The 23,504-nt window shown below is 31.2% G+C and overlaps 1 protein-coding gene across 4 annotated transcripts; it reads right to left on the minus strand.

Moving 5' to 3' along the window:
- Window positions 1-232: 232 nt before the first annotated feature.
- LOC143059441 (mannose-1-phosphate guanylyltransferase regulatory subunit alpha-A-like) lies at window positions 233-22,689 on the minus strand. Of its 4 annotated transcripts, none has more exons than XM_076232938.1 (12): window positions 22,570-22,689; window positions 16,586-16,683; window positions 15,854-15,957; window positions 15,202-15,394; window positions 12,344-12,403; window positions 11,476-11,606; window positions 9,598-9,627; window positions 6,898-7,026; window positions 5,402-5,546; window positions 3,044-3,136; window positions 2,303-2,474; window positions 233-1,084 (listed from the first exon to the last, which is right to left on the minus strand). In XM_076232938.1, exons 1-12 carry the CDS (start codon window positions 22,607-22,609, stop codon window positions 984-986), a joined length of 1,296 nt encoding a protein of 431 aa, XP_076089053.1. In that variant the 5' UTR covers window positions 22,610-22,689; the 3' UTR covers window positions 233-983. The 4 variants fall into 4 exon arrangements, with proteins under 4 accessions (XP_076089053.1, XP_076089051.1, XP_076089054.1 ...); XM_076232936.1 differs by having other exon boundaries at window positions 2,987-3,136; XM_076232939.1 differs by lacking the exon at window positions 9,598-9,627.
- Between the last annotated feature and the right edge of the window lie 815 nt (window positions 22,690-23,504).

Genomic DNA, 23,504 nt, shown 5'->3' on the forward strand with positions numbered 1-23,504 from the left:
GAACTTGCGGTCTCTGTATTCAGTACTTCAGTACTTAGATTAGTTTTGTAGTGACCACTGTCGTACAGGGAAGTAAGTAAGCAAATCAGCACTGAACAGATATTGTCCATTTTCTTTCCTGGGCAGCAACTTTAGGAAAACACATACAAGCTTTTAAGAAACATGTGGTTTGTTGAACACTCAAAGTTGATGTAAACTTGATGAGATTAGAAATAGAACACAAAGAATAAAATACCAAAAAACATTTATAAAATCCCTCATAAATAATATACAACAAATTATGTATAAACAAGAAATACAAGTATATGAAATTATGGCTAAATAAATAAATAATGGATACGTCTGTAAATGTTCAAATGTGGAAACTTAAAATACATTAATGATTTTAAGAAATTTTTAAATTGTTTCTCAATATGTTTAAACTGTATTCTGTATCCTAAGAAGACTGACACTTTTAAATGTGAATTAAAGTCATGACCATCTAATGGCTAATATTTGAGCACTACAGCTCAGGTGGATTTTGCTTTGTCCACCCGTCCACAGTGGGAGTGGGCACCAGGTGGGCAAAATTTCTAGCTTGTCCATTCTGCCCACCCATAGGAGAGGGCATGCAATTTCTTTTGTTTCATCAAAAGACTTGCCAGTAAAATCAATTGAAAATAGCAGATAAGCATTTGTAATCAATATTTTTACAAAAAAGGGATTATAGCTGGAGTGGGCACAGGTGGGCTGTCCACAGTGGGCTGGTGGAAAAAGCAAAATTCACCCAGGCTGTTGTTAATTACATAACTTTTATTTATGACTTAAAATTTACTGTTGTGAACTTTAGTGTCTCAATAATGTGTCTATAAATTATAAAATAGTGACATCATTCCTGTTTTGTTCATGCATTGCACTTTTCCACAATGATCTGGTGTCATACAAGTTTCAGTCAAATTTGAATTATCTCCCTTCTGTAAAAATCACAATTTATATCACTATTATTATAAGATGATTTGGTTTTTGTAACTCCCACTTAGAGATTTGTCTGGTAAAACAATGGAATTTAAGATCACTACTTCGGAAGGTATTTGCACATTAGAACCTGAAAAAGAAAAAATATATATTTAGGAATTGAATGCTTCTTTTTGTAACTTTATTGAGATGTAAAAGCGTTGACCGAAGCACATTTTGTATGAAGCGCGGAAGCATTTCATTCTAAAAATGTGCGCACGGTCAACGCTTTTACAACCCTATGAAGTTACAAAAAGAAGCATTCAATATTTATAATTACATTTTTTTAACTAGGATCATGAAAACACGAATTTTATCATTTTTTTATTTAATTTACCTGTGAACTTTATTGTGGGACCTCGTGTTATCATGAATAAGTTTTATTGTGTAATGCAATTGCTTACGGATTAACACGTGATGTGCAGTTCGCCAATCAGAATAATGTATTATAATGAAACATACATCAAATGTAATTATATACAAATATAACATTATCAATTATTGACATGTGTATATGGATTGTTTAACAAAGAATTGTATGTTTGTATGTAAAGGATATAAAAAGGTTTTAGAGTTTTAAATATAGGATTATCGGTATTACTTGTTATGAGGGGGAGGACAGGGGGGTACCCTTCTCCCTTCTCCCACCCCTCTTCTCCTTTCTCCTACCCCCTTTCTCCTTTCTCCCATTAGAATAAAACATCTCCTTTTGAGATATTTTTTCTAGAAATATTAGAAATTTTTTTAAAAGGAGAGATATTTTATTTTTTCTCCTTTCTCCAACTTTTTCTCCTTTCTCCCAGCCTTTCTCTCCTTTCTCCCACCCCCTTTCTCCTTTCTCCTACCCCCTTTCTCCCTGTCTCCCTTACCCCTGTCCTCCCCCTCTGTTATTGGCTTTGAACTATGGCTAGATGCTTTAGATTAGTAACTGTGAGTGCTTTGCATCTTTTTCATTGTAAGAGATGTATAAATACCTGTGCTTTTGTTAAATGTTTTTCTTCTTTATACAAATCTGATTAACAGATTTTTATATATTTTTCTTATGTTGTGTAGTCCCACCACTTTACTAAAAAGTTCTCATTTTTTTTTATAAGAATAAAAATAATTATTTCATATCATGCTGTGTTCTTTCTAAAGTTGGCAGGCATCATATTTGTTAATAAATTAAACCTAGCTAATGCTTTAGTGTAAATATTTCTATAAACCTTATTCCTACCCAAGTAAAAAGAGCATACACATGTACAGAAACACAAAAGAATTATTCAATGGTACTGTGTTAAATTTTTTACCAAAACACAGTTAGACTTACCTATTACTGTAATTGAAGGATTTAATTTTCCATCGTTTGTAAATATAGATGTCACTTCTATTTTGGCGAATGGTTTGTTTGGATTTGGGTCATTAGGTGTACCTTCTACTCTTGTCCAACTACCAACAACTGCATTCCAACCAATGATACTGTACAATACACATGAATGATCCTGTATGAAAAAAGAAAACAAAACATTGCAAAATTTATTTCTTCGAATTGCATACATTTTTAAACTAAAAACAAAATCAGTCTGTAAACATGGACGACATTTCAGGAACCGCGGGCCTTTGTTAGTCTTGTATGATTTTTAATTTTAGTTTCTTGTGTATAATTTGGAGTTTAGCATGACGTCAACTGTACTAGTATAAATATTTTTTATGGGACCAGCTGAAGGACACCTACGGATGAGGGAGCTTCTCGCTACATTGAAGACCCATTGGTGGCCTTTGTCTGTAACGATGTCAGCTCTATGGTCGGGTTAATGTGGCTTTGACACATTCCCCATTTCCTTTCTCAATTTTATTCATCTGGCTCCTAATATCAACAATGAATGTAAAAACACAATATAGGATAATATTAAAAAAAATATATTATTATATATTTATCTCTTGTACATTTGACTTTAAAAGACAGACTTTCGTCCTATTTCATTTTAGATTTTAGCTCTACAGTATGTCATACCTGTAAAGTGGCTCCCTCTAACACAATTGATTCTCTAACTCTTACACCTTCACGTACCTGTAAAGTGGCTCCCTCTAACACAATTGATTCTCTAACTCTTACACCTTCACCAATGTTGGCATACTTTCCAATGGATACATTTGGTCCAAGCTATTAAATAAAAAGAATTGTTTAGGTAAAGTTAACTTAAGATGAATTTATTTTTTTTATCTAGGTCCCTTATGGTCAATCTATTCTTCCCTGTTTTTTTTTTTATCTAGGTCCCCTTTGGTCAATCTATTCATCCCTGTTTTTTAAATGATTGGGTTTGAGTATTCCTGATGAAGGTTCATCTGGTTCCCAACACATTTACATGAAATAAATAAAGTTTTTAACATATCTCACGATATCTGTTATTTATACAATAAAACCTGAAAATAAAAATAAGCTAAAATGCATGATGTGATATTCAAGAAAAAGATACAGGATCATATTTACCTTAAAAAGTCCATTTTCACAAAAATTGTCTATGCTTTTGCTTCAAAATTCAACAGACTATCTTTTAAAATGGTTTTAAAACATTATTCACATTAAACTAGCAATAAAAAGTTGTAAGGTTATCTACAGAAAGCTTATTTATATGATTATTGAGAAAAAAAGTGCATAAATATTGTAAAAAACCTGACGACATGATCAACATTTTTATGAAATTCCATACTAGGCTACATATTTTTATTTTTGATATGTTTTAGACAAGAGTCAAACAAATCAATTCTATCATCAGGGTCTAGGGAGATAAATGAGTTTGAATTTTTTTAGTTTTTGACAATTTTCCAACTTGAAAATATTTGTTAATTTGGTTGTCATGGTAACCAAGTTTCCGTACTTGTATCAGTCTTTTCAAATGTTTCCTATTTAAGTTGAAGATTATAGATTGCACAGGGGGGTGGAAATAATTGTTGTGAGCACTTGTCCCTGGGCAAGTGAAACCTAAAATTTTACTTGTCCGGAAATAATTTACTTGCCCAATAAATATTAAAGTATTTCTTGTTAGCTAGCCTAATATATGATTCTTACTTAGCACTGTTGTGCATCACAAACAAATGAAATGCATTTGTTTTTATGTGTAAAAAATTAGGAAAGTAGGAAATGGGTTAACATCAATGGGACAGAAACCTAACAGCAAACCAACCAATGAAATATTACATGTAAAGGACAATTTTGCAGCAGTTTTTTGATAAAAGAAATTGTAGCCAGTAGGTACATATACTAAATTTGAGGACAGTGATTGAAGAAATGTAAACTAAATAATAGATAAACTATTGATTTTGTGGTGTTTCTCTCAACTGACACACTTGTTTTGTTCTTGATTATTTATTATTGTCTTGATGGGCAATTAAAGCGTCCCTTCTATTTACCACTTTGACAACAAATAATGTTGACCTTTCATCTATAACATGTATAAATAAGACAAAAACTTAATTTATTTTCCGAATTTCCATAGATAGACAGGGGCAATTTGATATCCACGATGTCTGAAATTCTCGCTTGCCTTTTTTTTAAAAATTACTCTGTGTCCTCCATTTGCATTTAAGGTTTTCTACTCGACTCATGACTCTTTTTGTCTTGCTTGCCCAGCTTTTCATTAAGTATTTATCAATCTGAATCTCGATACAAAATTTAAAGAAATGACACTTCCGGTAAATGATGGATAAACCTTATCCTCGATCCCGGGTCAATGGACAAAGCCAATGCAATGTTATGCGACTCGGGTTCGCATACTTATTTTTATTTATTTTGGTAATTGATCTATTTCCGGTATCATGTAAAATTTATCGTCATGTACATTGATGTTTTTACTTGCTGAACATTGGTTTCTTTTACATAAATTAAACATCTTTATACGTTTTGAAATTAATTTTATGTTTTTGTTGGATTTGAACTTTGTCTTGTATATTTTTTTACTTGTCCACGGGCAACCAAGACAAAAATAATTACTTGTCCGGTTGTTCAAATGTACGAGTCGGGCGAGTCGGGCGAGTCGGGCATAGCATTTCCACACCCCTGTTGCAAAATCTGGTATATACTTTTTATACAGTTCATCAGTATTGCACTTTTTTCAATTAGAAAAAATATACAATTATTTTTTTTTATGCCTTTAGCACCTTGTAACTTAGAAAAGTCATTTCCATAGCAACAGCTTGATTTTTTGTGTGCAAATTTCCATTTATATTAATTCTGCCTCAAGTTGATTCAATTAAACTATAGCAGATGAATATCCTTCACTATGGATGTATCACACTTTGCATGATTCTTAGCTGGGAGTAGTAAACATTTTGCTTTTTCTTATGTCTTTGCTGGCTGGGACATACCTTAATTTCATTTCTAAGAACACATTGATATTGAAATACTTCAGTAACAGGACCCAGTACTTACCACAGCTGTAGGGTGGATCTGGGCTGTAGGATGTATTGTTACATCTCCGATTATCTTTGGTTTCCCCTCACCATTAGTTGCTAATCTGTCTTTATGAGTTGTTTGGTAAATAGCTAAATAATGTCTGTTTGCATAAATTGCTGCCCTGATAAAAAAGAAAATGAATAAAATGTAAAGCAAAAGTGTGGTGCAGAGAGATGAAAAAAATCACCCATTGATGATAAAATGCACAGTACGCTTTTGTTTTATATCATATGAATCCCTTCAGGCAAAGATTGTAAGAAGAGAGGCATTCCAAATGTGACATTGTGTTGCCTCATCCAGATAAGAACATGCATGCAGAGGCCTATAATTTTACATTCTTTCTTTGCCTGTCCCAAGTCAATTGCTGTTGTTTGTTACTGTCTGTCATATTTGTTTTTTCTTTAATATATTCTGTTATAAACTGTGCTATGGTGCTAGGTCGTTAATTTTCCTAATTGAAATGTTTCATATTTTACAAGTCAGGGCCTTTATAGCCAATTAAATGGTTTAGATTTTTCTCATTGCTGAAGGCCAAACAGTTTCCAATAATTGCTTGTACCCATTTCATTTGAACTTTGTTGGATAGTTGTCTCATAGTCAATCATACCACATCCCTTAGTTTTATATATTGAAGATTTAAAGTCTGACATGTATGTTTGTTTGTCTGTAAAATGCAATAAATGTATTTAATGTATCTTATAACTCATTAGTAATTGATAAAATTTCTTGTTGGATTAACAACTGTCTGTATCACTCTACTCATATCTTTTTAATATGCATATAACAGCTTTGAAAATCAAATGCATTTACCAATCTTAATAACTTTGACCAGGACATATCTTAGATATCTTAACGAATGAATCGATTTTTACCAAATTTATCAAGTCATTTTTCATTGTGTTGATAAAACAAAGACAAAAAAAAAACTCTTTCATGTAAACTACACAAATAGTTTTCATCATACTCATATTCTTTTACAATATCAATATGCAGACAACCTGATACTGTAAATTCAGAAATTATTGTGAGTCTTTTTTAATTAATGCAAATATTACAACTGGGTGAGTATTGCAACATTAACAAAATGAAAAAGACCTCACATTTCGAAATCTAAGGCATATATATCAGTATGCAGATTTTCCTGAAATCACATTAATTAAAAATGCATGTCTGTCCATTCAAATCCCAACGGTGTATGTATAACTGAATTCACAGTAATCAGTACTCACTTCATTAACTACTGTGGATTCATTATTATTCATTGGATACCAATTTTCGTTGGTTTCGTTGGTTTCGTGGATTCCGGTGAACCATGAATTCATATGTCTTACAAATTGAAAATTTTCAATAGGATTTGTACTTAGAAATGGGCAAACCACGACTTCAAATATCCAGGAAAATGTAAGTTTTCCTCAATTCACAAAAATAAATGAATCCACAATAATTAAGAATATTTACTTTCTCTGACTTACCCTGTAGATTTAATTTGACTCCAGAAACGTTTTGTATCATAAACAAAAAGTTTTCCTGAACTAGCTAAAGGTACAAAAATATCCTGTTCTAATCTTATTACTTCACTAGTGGTTATATTTGGATCAAAACTGAAAGTAGAAAATGAAAGTTGATTTTTTTTATATGTATAGCTGCTGACCACAGTATTTGAATAACATAATATTAACATATTGTTTCATTTGAGCCCAATAATTTTCTCTAAAAATATAATAATGTATAATGGTCCAAAATTAAAATAAAAACTGAAATTTGCAAAATACTTTGACAACAAATGACAAAAATATGATAATTTTACTTCTGAGATCAAACTGTACTGAGGTGGACTAAGGCATAAGCATTTTTTTAAAGAACTAGATCGTTTTACAATTCTGAAATTCTCACTTGAAAAAATATATCATAGTTCAACCTATTTTTTCAGAAACAAAATTGCTTATAGTTGAAGGCAGTTACAGTTAAAGTTGTAAACGCCTAAGTCATTTGGTCTCTGTGTGAAAGTTAAGTCTAATTGGAATTCATACCATATCAATGTAAAGTCAAATTATTTCAATGCTCACACGGCTGACAAGAGCTCTTTAAAAGATTACAATCTAATTTTACAAATAAAAGCTGTAAAGAGGACAATCTGTTAGCAGTACATGCTTCACTACACATAAGCAATGAGGAGTATTACATGAACTGCCATGGCATGGTTACCTTATAGCAACTTCAAACAAAAGCATTGATAACCTATTCCAAGATTGGCATATATATAGTTACAATAAAACCCAGCATCACATTGTAGTAGCATATAAACAACAATTTGCAAAACTGCAAGAATAATTAATTGGTATTCATAAATTATAATTCTTTTTTCTGCATGACACCTTGATTTTTTACAGTCACCTTCATTCTACAGGTTAGAAAATTGGACAGATTATATAAATGTAAAGATTTCACAGTAAAAACAAATGGCCATATCAATATTTTAATAAAATTAATGACAGGAAGTCATTTTGACATCAATTCAAAATATATTTATGCAGGAAAATTATCTATTGTGTACACGAATGACAATAAGTTTTTAAATTTTTAATTAGTTGTTGGATTTTATCTTTGCTTTTATCCTATTAGCCAGTGAAACAAACTTTCCTCAGATATCAAATCAAAACAATTTAGATTTCATTACATTTTTGAAGTGAAGTTCAAATAGAGTTTGTACTGTGAAACAAGGAAAGGGAGCTTGAGGTAACTGAAAAAAAAACAAAAAAAAAAACATAATTTCTAAATCAACTGTATTAGTCCTGCTTCAACATTCAACATTTAACATATGTACTCTTCATGCCTACCAGTTAGTCAAATATAATTTAACAATAATGCTACAATCTGGACACTGATTAACCAGTTACACAGAGTCTAAAAATACTATTGAAAAGTCTACATTTGTTTAAACATAAAAAAAACTAAAAGTACTCTTGTCCTTTTATATCCAATTCAAAACTGCACATGTTGCTAAGATGAATTAATTAACAGGTTTTTATACAGGTATGCAAAAAGTGCTCTATAACTATTTACTTTGACCTATATTAAATGGTTTACTTTGATAAATTATGACTTGGATGGAGAGTTATCTCATTGGCACTCATACCATATCTTCTTATATCATGTATATCTGCATTTGTATCTATAAAACATCTTATATTTTAGTTTAATAAAATTATCACTTTTCAATTGTATTTCTAAACATGGTGTACTGATTATATAAACAGGGTATAATCAGTTTAAGCAAGATACTTTTTTACAGCCAGCAAGACATCAAAATGAATCAAACAAAGGAGATTCTATGACTATGTCAACAGTTTAAATACAGCCACCTTATATACAACATGTAAACAAAGCAAGATCATGCAACATTGGTAAGCATGCTCTTTTTAGATGAACCAGTACCATTAGATCATATTCTTCAAGTACTGGTGGGGGAAAACAGACTTGACTTGCATACAGTCATATCATTTCCTACAGGCATACTGGACATGATAAAAATTACTGTATATACAGCTGTGCTATTCTTGTAACATGTCATTAGATACATGTATAGTTTTATAAGACAAGTGGGTGTATGTGATGTCTATACTAGCATTACTTTAAATATAAAAAAAAACATTTAACAAATTGATATACTCACTTTTTAGCTCTGAAAAATATCTATTTATCTTGAAATAATTTTGTATTTTTTTATTAAAATATTCTTCCTGTCACTGACAATGACTGATGGTACAAGTTGAAAATAGTTTTGACATGTTGGAAACTCTTTACAACTCATTCCTTTGATTTTTAAGTCCGAATAGAGAAAAAGAACAAAAGACAGAAAAATGAAAAAAGATGTTCATTGACTTCATTCCTATGTGTTTTCCTAACTTTTTGGTCTTTGAAAAATTAAAATAAGTTCACCAGCAAAAACAAACAACTTATCAAAGTTAATTAAAAAGAAAAAACAATACAAAATAATCTTCAACATTGAATTTTTCTGATATTTTTCTTCTAAAACAGGCATTGATAAAATTCAATATTAGAATTGTAAAGAGATCAAAAAATCTTAAATTGATGCACAAATTCCTGCAATATATTCTATTTCTACACAAAGATACGAAACAAAACACAAGACAACATGCTGAAAGTTTTACCCAAAAACATCAAATCTTCCTTCTTTGCAACTAAAGACAAAATAAACTAAAATCAGATCTTGAAATACAAAATAAATACATATTAGAAATGAAAGATAGAAATTGCTGAAAGTTTCTACCACTGTTCTCCCCAGAATTTTGAAATAGCACGGTGGAAATTAACATAGCACTGGTTTTCAAAAAAACATAGTTCCACGGCTCCTATACATTCTATTATAAAATCATCAAAAATTGCACCATGGTAGAAAATATACCACCATGGTACAATGGTGCTTTAAGGCCCTGGGTAGAACACTGTTTGTAGTGAACCTTAGTCTAAGAGATTTTGTTTTTAATCAGCAAACAGTATAGGTGGCCTAACCTCAACATTCATTCTCAATTTTATTGTAAAAAAAATCTAAATTTTATTATAATAAAAAATCTCTATTTTATTGTAAAAACAATATGCATAAATCATGTTAAACTGTAGATAATCAAGTAATCTTTTGAATTAAAATTGACATAATAATTCTGATCAGGGAACCTTGGTTTAGTTTATAGTTATTCTAAATTGGGATGTTTATTCTAAATAATGACCATCATTTCACCTTTAATCTGGATTCATTTATTTTCCTGAATACAAATTGTACTTTTATTGACATCTGACTTTGTGGTTTTACCATAGTCTGCAACACATGTATTAATATACAAGTCTATTGATAATTTTCAGTTGTTTGTACATCATTGAAAATTGATATTTGAAAATAGTTTTAAAACAAAACAAAATGGTATCCAATGAAAACTGATGAATCCACAGTTTATAAATGATGTTTGAATATTTGAATTAAGCTAAAATGTTCCTTTCTTTAACCATTTTCTCCAGTGTAAAACAGTCAGAAACAAACACAGCATTTCCCTTCTGGGAAAATTTATTTCTGTTTAAAAAGTGTAATATACACCAGGAAATACATGCATTTATTTTGGTGGCCATGGTTTTTATGGCATTATTGAAGGCAATGTTTAAAGATATGGTCCATATTGCTTAGTTCTCTTTTCCTGGTTGAAATATTTACCCCATAACTGTAAGTTTTCTATATAGTTGCCGTCATGTAAAATAGGTACTCAGTTTTTTATCACATGTTATCAAGCTATCAATCATGTTCATTTAAGATGACGTTTTTCATTCCAAAGATAAATGTAATTGCAATTGATATATTGAAAATATTTTATCAGAAACCCAAGAGCCAAATTTACATGACAGAGACTATATAAAGACTACAAAAAACAGGAAAAAAGAACTTAGAAATATGGATTTTAGACACAAGATATTTGAAAAAAAAATCACAAAAATACTGAACTCTGAGGAAAATTCAAAATGGAAAATCCTCTAATCGAATGGCAGAATCAAAAGCTCAAACGCATCTAATGAATGGATAACTAACTTCATAAAAGTCTGTGAAAAAAATGTTCAATTTTCAATGAAAGACTCTGTCTAGATATTACAATATTTGGTCAAAAGTTACTGCTGTGTTTGCAACTTCCTGTAAACAGAAGTTTTAAATGCTGTAAACCAACTGATTTTCACTAACGATTTATTTTACCTTGGCAAGTAAAAAAATGCAATTATAAATCTTCACAAATAATACAAACTATGATCTTCTCTTATATGTTGCTACTTATGCACTAAATTGTCCCTACTAATGCACTTAAAATGTTGCTACTTATGCACTATAATGTCGCAAAATTGCATAGAAAGGGCTAAATGCCAAATATTATTTGTGAAAATAAGTTGGTTTACAGTATTTTATAGATATATTTCAGAAAGTAAGCTAATACTATATAATGAGAGAAAGGTGTTCCAAGGAAGCTTGTAGTTGTGCATCTTATATTTTACCATACCTGTATTTACTATCTAAATTCTGTTTAAAAATAAGTTCTAAAGGTTGGAAAATCTCTGGTGAGAACAGGTACACTCCACCATTGATTGTAGTACTAATGTAGGTCTCTGGTTTCTCTACATAATGCAATACCTACAAAATAAATTTAAACTGTTAGCGCTGTAACTAATGTATGTCTCTGGTTTCTCTACATAATGCAATACCTACAAAATAAATTTAAACTGTTAGCCCTGTAACTAATGTATGTCTCTGGTTTCTCTGCATAATGTAATACCTATAAAATAAATTTAAACTGTTAGCCCTGTAACTAATGTATGTCTCTGGTTTCTCTGCATAATGTAATACCTATAAAAAAAATAAAGCTTGTGGTGTTGGTGCTGCTGTTCCTTTCAACATCAAGATATTAAGTATTTCGTATACTGTAAATTCAGAAATTATTTTGAGCATTTATTTTGTGATTGTGTCATTCGAGACTTAAATGTGATTTTAATTTTTATGATTTTGGGGAAAATCCTGCTTAATTCATATAATATATTTTAAAATGAGTTTAAATTATTGCGTTTACAACTCTGTCGCAATTTTTCGCAATAATAAAAACCTGGCAATAATTTATGAATTTTCAGTATATATTATGTAATTTTTAAATCATTGACAGAACTTTTAAAATAGTCTTATTTTTAAAACTAATAGGAAATTCAAACACAAACAATAGGACCAGTAATTCTGATTAAAAAGTTGATACGTTGGAGATGAATGTCACTTCATGTTTTCTTTTCAACTGTCTTTGTAGAAAGGGCAGGTTAAAAAATATAAACTAGAGTCCAGAACACATTGTACTACCTACAATTTATTATTAGTAAGTTTCCTACCTCATGTGTGTCTTTGTTTTCTACAATACAACCATAATTCAGAGACTGTTGTCTTGTTGCCTGTCAAAAAAGATTCATTGTATTTTTTTTAAATGTTTGATTTTCATGTATAAATTATTACTATATACATGTTTGCTATAAAACCAGGTGCTACGCAGGGCACAGCTTTATCCGACCCTTTTTGGGTCCCTAATTCCTAAATGGTACGAACCATCATCTCCAAAATCAATCCCAACCTTCTTTTTGGGGTATTGAGCCTTCTTGTCAAATTATAAAGAGGATCCATTCACATCAAATAAAGTTAATGTCTTGACACCAAATGTGTCTTCGGACGACGAAGACCCAGATAACAACATTATACCATTATACGACCCCAAATTTTTTTTGTGGTCATATAAAAAAGGAGGAGTTAAATCAGCAGGTGCTTTTGACTAGGATGACAATTTTTCTGCTGAAAGTTTATCGGCTTCTACCACCATACAAACTAACCTCCATGAAATAGCCAATAATGCTGCAATTGTTTGAATTAGCAGTTTTATTTGCAAAAATATGCATAGTGACTATAGTCATCTCATTGTCTTTATATGAAAAAAACCTGAAGTCATCTGAAGCAAAATTATATGAGACCCATGTCATATTTTACATCAATAAAATATTCTTTGTCATGTTTGTGTTTCTGGGTTAATGTGAAATAAATGTTAGAATTAAATGGAAGTTTGTTTACATATAATTATACATTACCTATGGTTTTGCAAATAAGAACAAGCTTCTCTGGAGAAGACGGAACTAAGTTGAACCAGGTGCTCCGCAGGGCGCAGCTTTATACGACCGCAGAGGTCGAACCCTGAACAGTTGGGGCAAGTATGGACAAAACATTCAAGCATGATACAGCTCTGAATTTGGATTGTGATCAAATTTTTGACATTACATGGTTTTTTTTTACACAAAACAAATGCCAAGATTTTACAAATCAATTAAAGATTTCTTCTTCAAACTTTTTAAATCTAAAATTAAATAGTTGACACAGCATAGGTTTCTGACACAGAATGAATGTGGTCTAATGAACTTAAAAGGTTTTTTTTGCCTTTGAGCAATTCACTATGCTGTTGAATATTAATCCTCTCAAAAAAATGTTTGAAGAAATTTTCTTTTTATTTATGAAATCTGAAATGAGAAAAATTTAACCCCCCCCCCTTATTTTTCACATCCCCGTTTCCCTTTTTCAAAACTGATATCAATTCAAATTTCTAATGGAGTTTGCAACAATAACTACTCATTTAAATACATCATAAAATATTAAGATGTAAAAAAAACTGCTTGTTATCACTGAATGGTAAAGATTATTTAAATTTATCAGTTGGTAGTAAAAAGTGTATATACATTGTATATTGTATATAACAAAGATTTAAGTTGATTCTGGACAAAGAAAGATAACTCCAATTAAAAAAAATTCTTGCTATTGCACAATATTGTGCAATAGGATATTTCTTGCTTACTATTCTGGACAAAGAAAGATAACTCTAATTAAAAAAAAATTTGCTATTTCACAATATTGTGCAATTAGATATTTCTTGCCATTGCACAATACTGTGCAATTGAAAAGACTTGCTATTGCACAATACTTAATATAATAATTTTAGATCCTGATTTGGACCAACTTGAAAACTGGGCCCATAATCAAAAATCTAAGTACATGTTTAGATTCAGCATATCAAAGAGGCCCAAGAATTCAATTTTTGTTAAAATCAAACTTAGTTTAATTTTGGACCCTTTGGACTTTAATGTAGAATTTGAAATTTGAAAACAGGACCAAAAATGAAGAATCTACATACACAGTTAGATTTGGCATATCAAAGAACCCCAAGGATTCAATTTTTGATGAAATCAAACAAAGTTTAATTTTGGACCCTTTGGACCTTAATGTAGACCAATTTGAAAACTGGACCAAAAAACTTCAATAATCAAGAATCTAAGTACATTTTTAGATTCAACATATCAAAGAACCCAACCGATTCATTTTTTGTCAAAATCAAACTAAGTTTAATTTTGGACCCTTTGGACCTTAATGTAGACCAATTTGAAAACGGGACCAAAAGTTGAGAATCTACATATACAGTTAGATTCGGCATATCAAAGAACCCCAATTATTCAATTTTGATGAAATCAAACAAAGTTTAATTTTGGACCCTTTGGGCCCCTTTTTCCTAAACTGTTGGGACCAAAACTCCCAAAATCAATACCAACCTTCCTTTTATGGTCATAAGCCTTGTGTTTAAATTTCATAGATTTGTATTTACTTATACTAACGTTATGGTGCGAAAACCAAGAAAAATGCTTATTTGGGTCCCTTTTTGGCCCCTAATTCTTAAACTGTTGGGTCCTAAACTCCCAAAATCAATACCAACCTTCCTTTTGTGGTCATAAACATTGTGTCAAAATTTCATAGATTTCTATTAACTTAAACTAAAGTTATGGTGCGAAAACCAAGAAAATGCTTATTTGGGCCCTTTTTGGCCCCTAATTCCTAAAATGTTGGGACCAAAACTCCCAAAATCAATACCAACCTTCCTTTTATGGTCATAAACCTTGTGTTAAAATTTCATAGATTTCTATTCACTTTTACTAAAGTTAGAGTGCGAAAACTAAAAGTATTCTGACGACGACGACGCCAACGTGATAGCAATATACGACGAAAATTTTTTCAAAATTTGCGGTCGTATAAAAACTTGTGTCTAATCCATTTGTTTTGAACAATAAAATATGTTTAAACTTCGCTGCAAAAAATCCAATAAAAGCTTCATATGCATGGACATGATGGATATATAATATTTTTTATAAAAAAGTACAAAATGATTTACCTCTATGCCTAGGATTGTACAGTAAGATCCTTTCACTCTTTTTCTATGTGCCTGTAACATTTCTTTTAAAGGGAAATCTCCACACACATCAGAATTCATCACAAAGAAATAATCTGGTTGCCCCGCCAATATCTGGTCCCGAAAGTGATAGAGACCACCTGCTGTACCAAGAGCTGTGTACTCCTGTAAATATCTAAAAAAAAAAAGAAAAAAAAAAAGTAGCTAATAATTATTTAAACAAAAAATTTCTGAATTTACAAAATCTTTATTTGATACATTGTATCTAAATCATTGATTTTGTTTTCAAAAAAATACTTTCTTTTAAAATTGAACATTGGAAGTCTGAAATATACTTTAAGACTTCAAAGGTCACGATCTTTACCTCTACCAAGGAAAGTGATAGACATAATTTTTTTTATAAATTAAGGATGTGCTAAGAAGAGATTTTTTAAATTTGTGTCAGATATTCAGACTGCTTGGTGTTTTTTTTGTCCTAGAAAACAGGATAAAATATTTTGCCCCATAACACCTATTTTTCTTTTCATATAAAGGCATAAAAATGTGTTATATTATAGACATTTTAATAAGATTTTGAATGTTGATATTTCTAGAATTTCATATCGAAAACTATGTAAACAGCAATGCATTAAACCTGATTTGAATTTTAAACTCCATCTGTGCTGAATTGATAAATCTTGTAAGGGCATCGTTAGGCTGGAAAAATCCAATTAATATAACCTCCTTTATGTCTGGTACCTAGAAAAGAAATTAAGACAAAGGTGCAATAAGCTGTTGACACAGATATGTCTTGTCAATTTATGTAACTTTCTCTCTGAATGAAAGGAAATGCTAAAAACAAAATAGCAAGAAAGTGAAAACATATCATATCTAAATACATGTACAAAAATGCGAAAAAAATTTGGGAGTGACTTCATACAAAATACTAAACAAGAAGACAAAATATTTTGAAAGGTTGATTTTTTTCACTTGTAGAGAAAACAGTCATGACAGTAGAAAGTGTTTAAAGCAATACAAGTTCAATTTTTGTTAAGACCAGTTAACCAAATTAAATAGTATTATTGATAAAAGGGTCATTTTGGCATTCTACAATGTTAAAATAACAGCAAAAAGAATGTTTGCCCTAACTGTATCTTCCCAGGAAATAGCTGCCTATTCAAAATCTTGTATTGTCCTGATGTGAAATTTTTATAGACATGAAGACTTAAAAACATCTGATACAATTTCTCTTTGCCATCAATAGAAAAGGAATGCTTATAAATTAAGCAGACCAGGCTACCCACTGTCTCTACCTTTAAGTAAGGTTTCGACAAACAAATATATTATTATGATCGTACATGCATGTAGTACATTAGGACTGACTCACCTTACTGCAAGCTTCTATATGATGATAAATAACAGGAAAGCCCGCTACAGGAAACAAGGGCTTGGCCAACTCTAGTGATAAAGGTCGGAATCTGGTACCTAAATAAAGCAGATGAACAAATGTTACTATTAAGTTAACAATTTTGATACACTGTACTACTGTTCTTGCATCTTATCTATTCTAATCTTTATCATGTTTATGTCTTAATCAACAAAGTACTTGTTCAAAGCTTGCTTTTTGTGGTATATGGCCTATGGGGTTTGTTTGTGGTTGCAGGCCTGATTCACTTTTTCACCAGCATGTGATGATGATGAATTTGGACATCACAGACATTCTTCATGTTCTTTTTTGACAACACATTAGAAAATGTCTGACCTTACTGTTACAAGAGAGCATGAATTTCTTTACAAAAGAGCTTCTTCTTCTCTGTCATACCTATTTGTAAATTGTGCGGTACTGAGGTAGAGGATGAAATTCATTTTCTTCTTCAGTGCCACAAACTTTCAAATATTAGTTTCAACTTTTTAAATGAAATAAAACAACGGTTTAAAAATTTTAGTGGTTTAGATATTAAATCACAATTTATTTGGCTAATGTCCTCTGAAGATACTTTCATACTCCAGAAACTCGGAGAATTATTGGAAAATTTATCCTCATATAGGAAAGTTTCCTTAAATGATATATAGATATAGAAATGCCCAGTGACCCCCCTTTATATTATTAAACACTGTGCTTGTTGTATCCTTGTACTTGTCTTAATAAATATTTTTTGGTTTGGTTGTTTTTTGTCTTCTTTTTATAACATCATGAACATTGTGTCTTAATTATATTGAATCACTTGTAATCATTTGTATACATGTAATTAATGTTGATTGTTCTGCTCCTTGTGGGCGCTTTGATTAGCAATAAAATATATTTGAATTTTGAATTTGTGTGCGACTCAAACCTAGAGGACCTCTGAGTTACACCAATAAACATGCACACCAACAAAGGAAAAGTGATTGGGCCAATAAATAAAAAATGCATGTTTCCTATTACGGTTCCTACCCTTTTTATAGGGTAAAATACAGATAAACAGGTACAAAATTTTATCAAAATTTCCTTCTAGATACTAGCTTGTAATCATAAACAAGCTTCTGTCCAAGTTTGGTACTAATCCAGGATATAGTACATGTAGTATAAGAAAGTTAATAAAATTTTTAGAAATTTAACCTCAGAGTGAATGTATTGTTTCCCAGCAGAAAAAAGTCCATTTATAAGTAAAATTTAGAAATGATGGAATTTTATTTTTACCAAATTTACTTCTGGATACTATCTTACGATCATAAATGATAAACCAGCTTAGAAAGTTCTGTCCAAGTTTGGTACAAATCCAGGATAGTTTTAGAAAGTTATTTAATTTCAAAAACTTTAACCAAAAAGTGAATATTTGTGGAAGCCGCTGCTGACAGAATGTAGGATCGATCGCTATGTCTCGCTTTTTCGACAAAAATGTTTGGATTAAAAAAAAAATTCATACAGACTGCGTCCACTTTCACAGATAATAGCTGCATTACATTTAATACCAGTAAACAGTTATAGAGGTCATGGTACCATGGGCTTGCATTAATATATATTTTATCTCCAAGATGAAAATTTGCCAAAGACTGAAAGGGGGGTCTCATTGGGGGGTTCTGATCCCGGATCCCGCTTACTGTTTTGCCAGATTCCTGTATCTCGCTTACACTACGTACGTAAGCAATTCTTATTTTTTTGTAATTTCCCGTGTCACGCTAGAATTCATTTCCCGTTTTCACGGCACAATAATTTGACTTTCACGTGTCACGCTTACAAAACTAGAGGCTCTCAAGAGCCTGTGTCGCTCACCTGTTACTGTATTTACTGATGTCGGCCATCTTGGGTGGTAGGCGGGGTCATAAGACACTTTTTTTAAATAGATACCCGAGTAATGATTGTGGCCAAGTTTGGTTAAATTTGGCCCATATATAGTTATAGAAAAGAAGATTTTTGTACAAATTACAAAAATGACGAAAAGTTGTTCAATATTGACTATAAAGGGCAATAACTCCTTAAGGGGTCCTCTAATAATTTTGATAATGTTGACTTATTTGTAGATCTTACTTTGCTGAACATTATTGCTGTTTACAGTTTATCTCTATCTATAATAGTATTCAAGATAATAACCAAAAACTGCAAAATTTCCTTAAAATTACCAATTTTAGGGCAGCAACCCAACAACGGGTTGTAAGATTTATCTGAAATTTTGAGAGGGGATAAATCTTATTCTGATGGACATTTAAATCATGAAAGATTTGCCCTAAATGTCTTAGTTTGAAAGATATAAAGCAAAAACTGCATTTTACCATAATGTTCTAATTTTAGCCATGTCGGCCATTTTGTTTGGTAGGCGGGGTCATCGGACACATTTTTAAAACTATATACCACTAATGATAATTGTGGCCAAGTTTGGTTAAATTTGGCCCAGTAGTGTCAGAGAAGAAGATTTTTGTACAAGTTACAAAAAATGACGAAAAGTTGCTAAAAATTGACTATAAAGGGCAATAACTCCTCAAGGGGTTGACTGACAATTTTGGTCATGTGGACTTATTTGTAGGTCTTACTTTGGTGAACATTATTGCTGTTTACAGTTTATCTCTATCTATAATAGTATTCAAGATAATAACCAAAAACTGCAAAATTTCCTTAAAATTACCAATTCAGGGGCAGCAACCCAACGAATCCATGATATCTCGGCCTAGAACAAAATCGGACTATACCAAACTCGGACTATAACAAACTTGGCCTCCCAAAAATCGGACTATAACAAACTCGGACTGCTATAAGAATATAAGTATAATGTTGATTGTTGCTGTCATTGGAAATTAATTTTCAATTCTTTATTTAAAATGAATTTTTATCTACAATTAATTAAATAATTTATTTTTGAACATTTTTGAAGGGGATAAAAAAAAAATACATTAACAAGATATATATATATATATATATAAAGAAAAGTACAAAAAAACTTCTATTTGAAGTTGATATATTGAAAATTTACCACTGATTTGTCATTCCAGTATTATTATTTGTAATAATGTCCCTCTCAGAATAAATTTTTATTATATGCATATCTTAATTGATTATGACATCATGCCACGTGTATCGTTGACACCTTTTTAATCACCATAAGTTAAACAAACAACTGGCACATGTACTGTTGACACCTATCTAATCACCCAAGTCAGAACAAAACTACCTGTTATTACACGAAATTGGGAACTAAATATCCAATTAAATGTGTCTTGTCTTGTATTGGCTGTAACTGAACTTCAGTTTTTTTTTGTTTTTTGTTTTTTTTTATTACAAATCTTGTGTTATTATAAGACAATTCAGTGAATTGTAGTTTTTCTGGTTTCTGATCATACTATGTATGGTGGAGTCTTGGTGTGATTTATCTGTACATTGCAATACTATTTAATAAAGAAAACATAGGGTTTACAAATTTTATTTCAGTAGATGTCAACAAACAATTAACATAACAATGATTTCGTCTTTCAATAATATCTAATATTACTTACGAAAAATATAACACATAAAGCACATTTTAAACTCAAAAGCATTTTGTCATCATCTATAAGACTGAAAGCATGCAGATATAAATGGTCATTGTCAAAGCACACTTAAAGCATACATAGCACATTTAAAACACACATAGCACATACAAAACATACAAAACATACATAGCACAAACAGAATTTTGAGTCATATCTGAGATAACATGCAAAAATGAATGTTATTGTCAAAGCAAAAGCACGAGTATAAACACAAATGAAACATAGGCAGTAGCAATTAACAGCTAGTCATTGGACGGACCGTAGATGTTGCCACAATCACGAAGTAGACGGGATGCTGTTATATCACCTTCTGTGTACTGGTCCCATAGCTGATGAAGACGACCTTCCAGCTCCTTGTAGCGGGTGCGTTGGTTCCTGATGACCTGTTCTTCAGAAAGTAAGCGGACTGTTAGACGGTCTCTTCACTTTGCATCATCGAACAATACTCCTTCATTGTAATACCTGAAAAGTTATAACATAATTTTAATAACAGAAGTCACTTATACAACTAAAAATTATATATAATGTCAACCAAAGTTTCTTTTTTTAAAGTTTTTAAAACATACATACATAAAAAAACAAAAAACTCCATATATTTATTAAACCCTTATAATAAAACTGAGAAAGCATCTTATAAGCATCTATTATTTTTATAATACTTCAAGTATAGTCATTGTAATATATAATACACACATGTACAAATACGATAAGTTTTGCATTATAAAAAATAATTAAAATTCTGTTTATAGGAAGCTAATACAAAGAAGAAGTATCTTACTGAATACAACTTTAATTTCCTTATTGTAAAAGAACAATCAAGCAAGACTTTTTTATCCATAGAAAGTAAAATGTTTATGAGTAACAATTATGAACAAGAATAATATATATATAGAAGCACTTACCAGTATTACTCTGTGCTGCCATAAACTACACGAATCACACTGTAAGGCATGTTGCTCTGTTGTAACTTTTCTAGAACACTCGACGCAGTGGTCGGTACCCATGTTGAAAATGATGATGGAATTTTTTTTCATGTTATTTTATAGAAGTATTTGGTAAGATCAAAGAAATCTCTGTTGTTTTTTCAATTTTACTCCAAATCTATTTTTAGATACATGTATAATAAATGTTTGCCTCGGCTTGGCTTTCTAAAAACATTGTATCCGTTTGATGTGACCATTTGAATATAATTACTTTTCAATTGCTGAAGCCATTAATGAAGAACTACAGATAAGTGAAATTGTTAAGAGGCCATTCACTGTCAATCAAATTTCTCTTTGTTTATATACTAATCATAAACACCAAGGATTAAACACAATAAAAACACGAACACACGCCAATCATTAAAATATCTTTTGTCAATACACACAATAAATCACAATGATATTTCAAATAAAAGTTAATTATCCTCATTTAAACATATCAAATTCAACTCATATAACAAATATTTAATACATTTCTATATATATGGTCTTTTTTTTCAAAAATATTCATTATAATCAGTGGCGGATCCAGGGGGCCCGTTCCAGTCACGCTTCAGTGATTCCCTATATAAGCAACCAAATTTTTTCCCAAAAAGGGGGGACCCAGGCCCCCTGGGCCCCCCCCCCTAAATCCGCCTCTGATAATCTCATAAATTCGTATATAATTTTAATATGTAAAGATTTTTTTTTATTAAAGTAAAAAAAAAAACCCATCTACTAATCGTAGTCTGAGTTTGTTCAATATATTTCTTCATATAAATAATGGTAGGCCGAGTTTGTTATAGTCCGAGTTTGTTATAGTCCGATTTTGTTATAGTCTGATTTTGTTTTAGTCCGGGTTATCCAGCAGCGAACCCAACAACAAGTTGTCCGATTCGTCTGAAAATTTCAGGGCAGATAGATCTGACCTGATCAACAATTTTATCCCTGTCAGATTTGCTGTAAATGCTTTGGTTTCAAAGATATAAGCCAAAATATACATTTTACCCCTGTGTTCTATTTTAAGCCATGGTGGCCATCTTGATTGGATGGCCAGGTCATCGGACACATTTTTTAAAACTAGATACCCCAAGGATGATTGTGGCCAAGTTTGGTTAAATTTGGCCCATTAGTTTCAGAGGAGAAGATTTTTGTAAAAGTTTACGGACGACGGACGCAGGATGTCGGACGCCAAGTGATGAGAAAACCTCACTTGACCTTTCAGGTCAGGTGAGCTAAAAATAGGCAATCCCGCGTCACGCGTAGACCCCAATGAGACCCACTGAAAGAAACAACTATTTCAGTTATATCCACTTCTCTACTGTCTCTACTAGTCTCTACATTTCAAAGACAATTTTTAAAATATGCTTATTGAGACAACTGCTTTGTAAATGCTTATGATATTTACCTTTGATAGGACCACCGATCAATATAATTGCTTTCAGCATTATTAGTAAACAAAAATTCGAAGTAAATAAAAATGTTGTCGTGTCAGAAACCGGAAGTTTGGATAACGCATATACAATCCTGGTTGCATCCGGATAAATTTCAGTTTCCGGAAAATAACAAACTTCACGTTTATCTTCCTATTTTATGGTAAAATACAGGTGCCCCTCTTTTCAGTGTAAAGTTACACGGGCGTACTAGATTTGTGCCGATTTGAAAATAAAATTCGATCTTTCATTCGGCGCCCGATTTGATTCCTTCAATGGCGCCTATAATATTTTTTTATCACTAGCCTTCATCAAAAAGTACCTTGACCAAAAACTTTAACCTGAAGTGGGACTGACGAACGGACGGATGAACGGACGCACAGACCAGAAAATATAATGCCCATAGTAAATCATGGGGCATGATAAAGGGGAATAAAAATAACTTTCTCCTATAATTCTAGATCAGAAACTAATATACGGAGGGTTAAGACTAGCTCCAAGAATAAAAATGTTTATTCGACCGAAATACTAGATTTCACATAGATATAGCCCAGATATAACTTATAATAACACAGATGCATTTCTTTTTTGCACATCACATAAAAAATTATTTATAACAAGTTTGAGCTTTCTAAAAAGCTATGGATTGCCCTATCATAATTAAATTTACTTAACTATGTTGGTTTAGTATTGGTAATGTGGTATTTTTAGATATTGATTTATATATAAATAACGAATGTACTTTAAGAGTGTACGTTATACATCCATGCTTTAAACAAAAATTAAATTACTCATTGAAAATTAATACAATTTTAAATAGACACGACTCTTGAGGTGTGCCTCTCTGGGGGTGTGCCTAGATTGTCAGAAGTTAGGCAGCAACCATTTGATTTTCGGGGGGGGGGGGGGG

Source organism: Mytilus galloprovincialis, chromosome 14 (assembly GCF_965363235.1).
Source record: "Mytilus galloprovincialis chromosome 14, xbMytGall1.hap1.1, whole genome shotgun sequence".
NCBI lineage: Eukaryota > Metazoa > Mollusca > Bivalvia > Mytilida > Mytilidae > Mytilus > Mytilus galloprovincialis.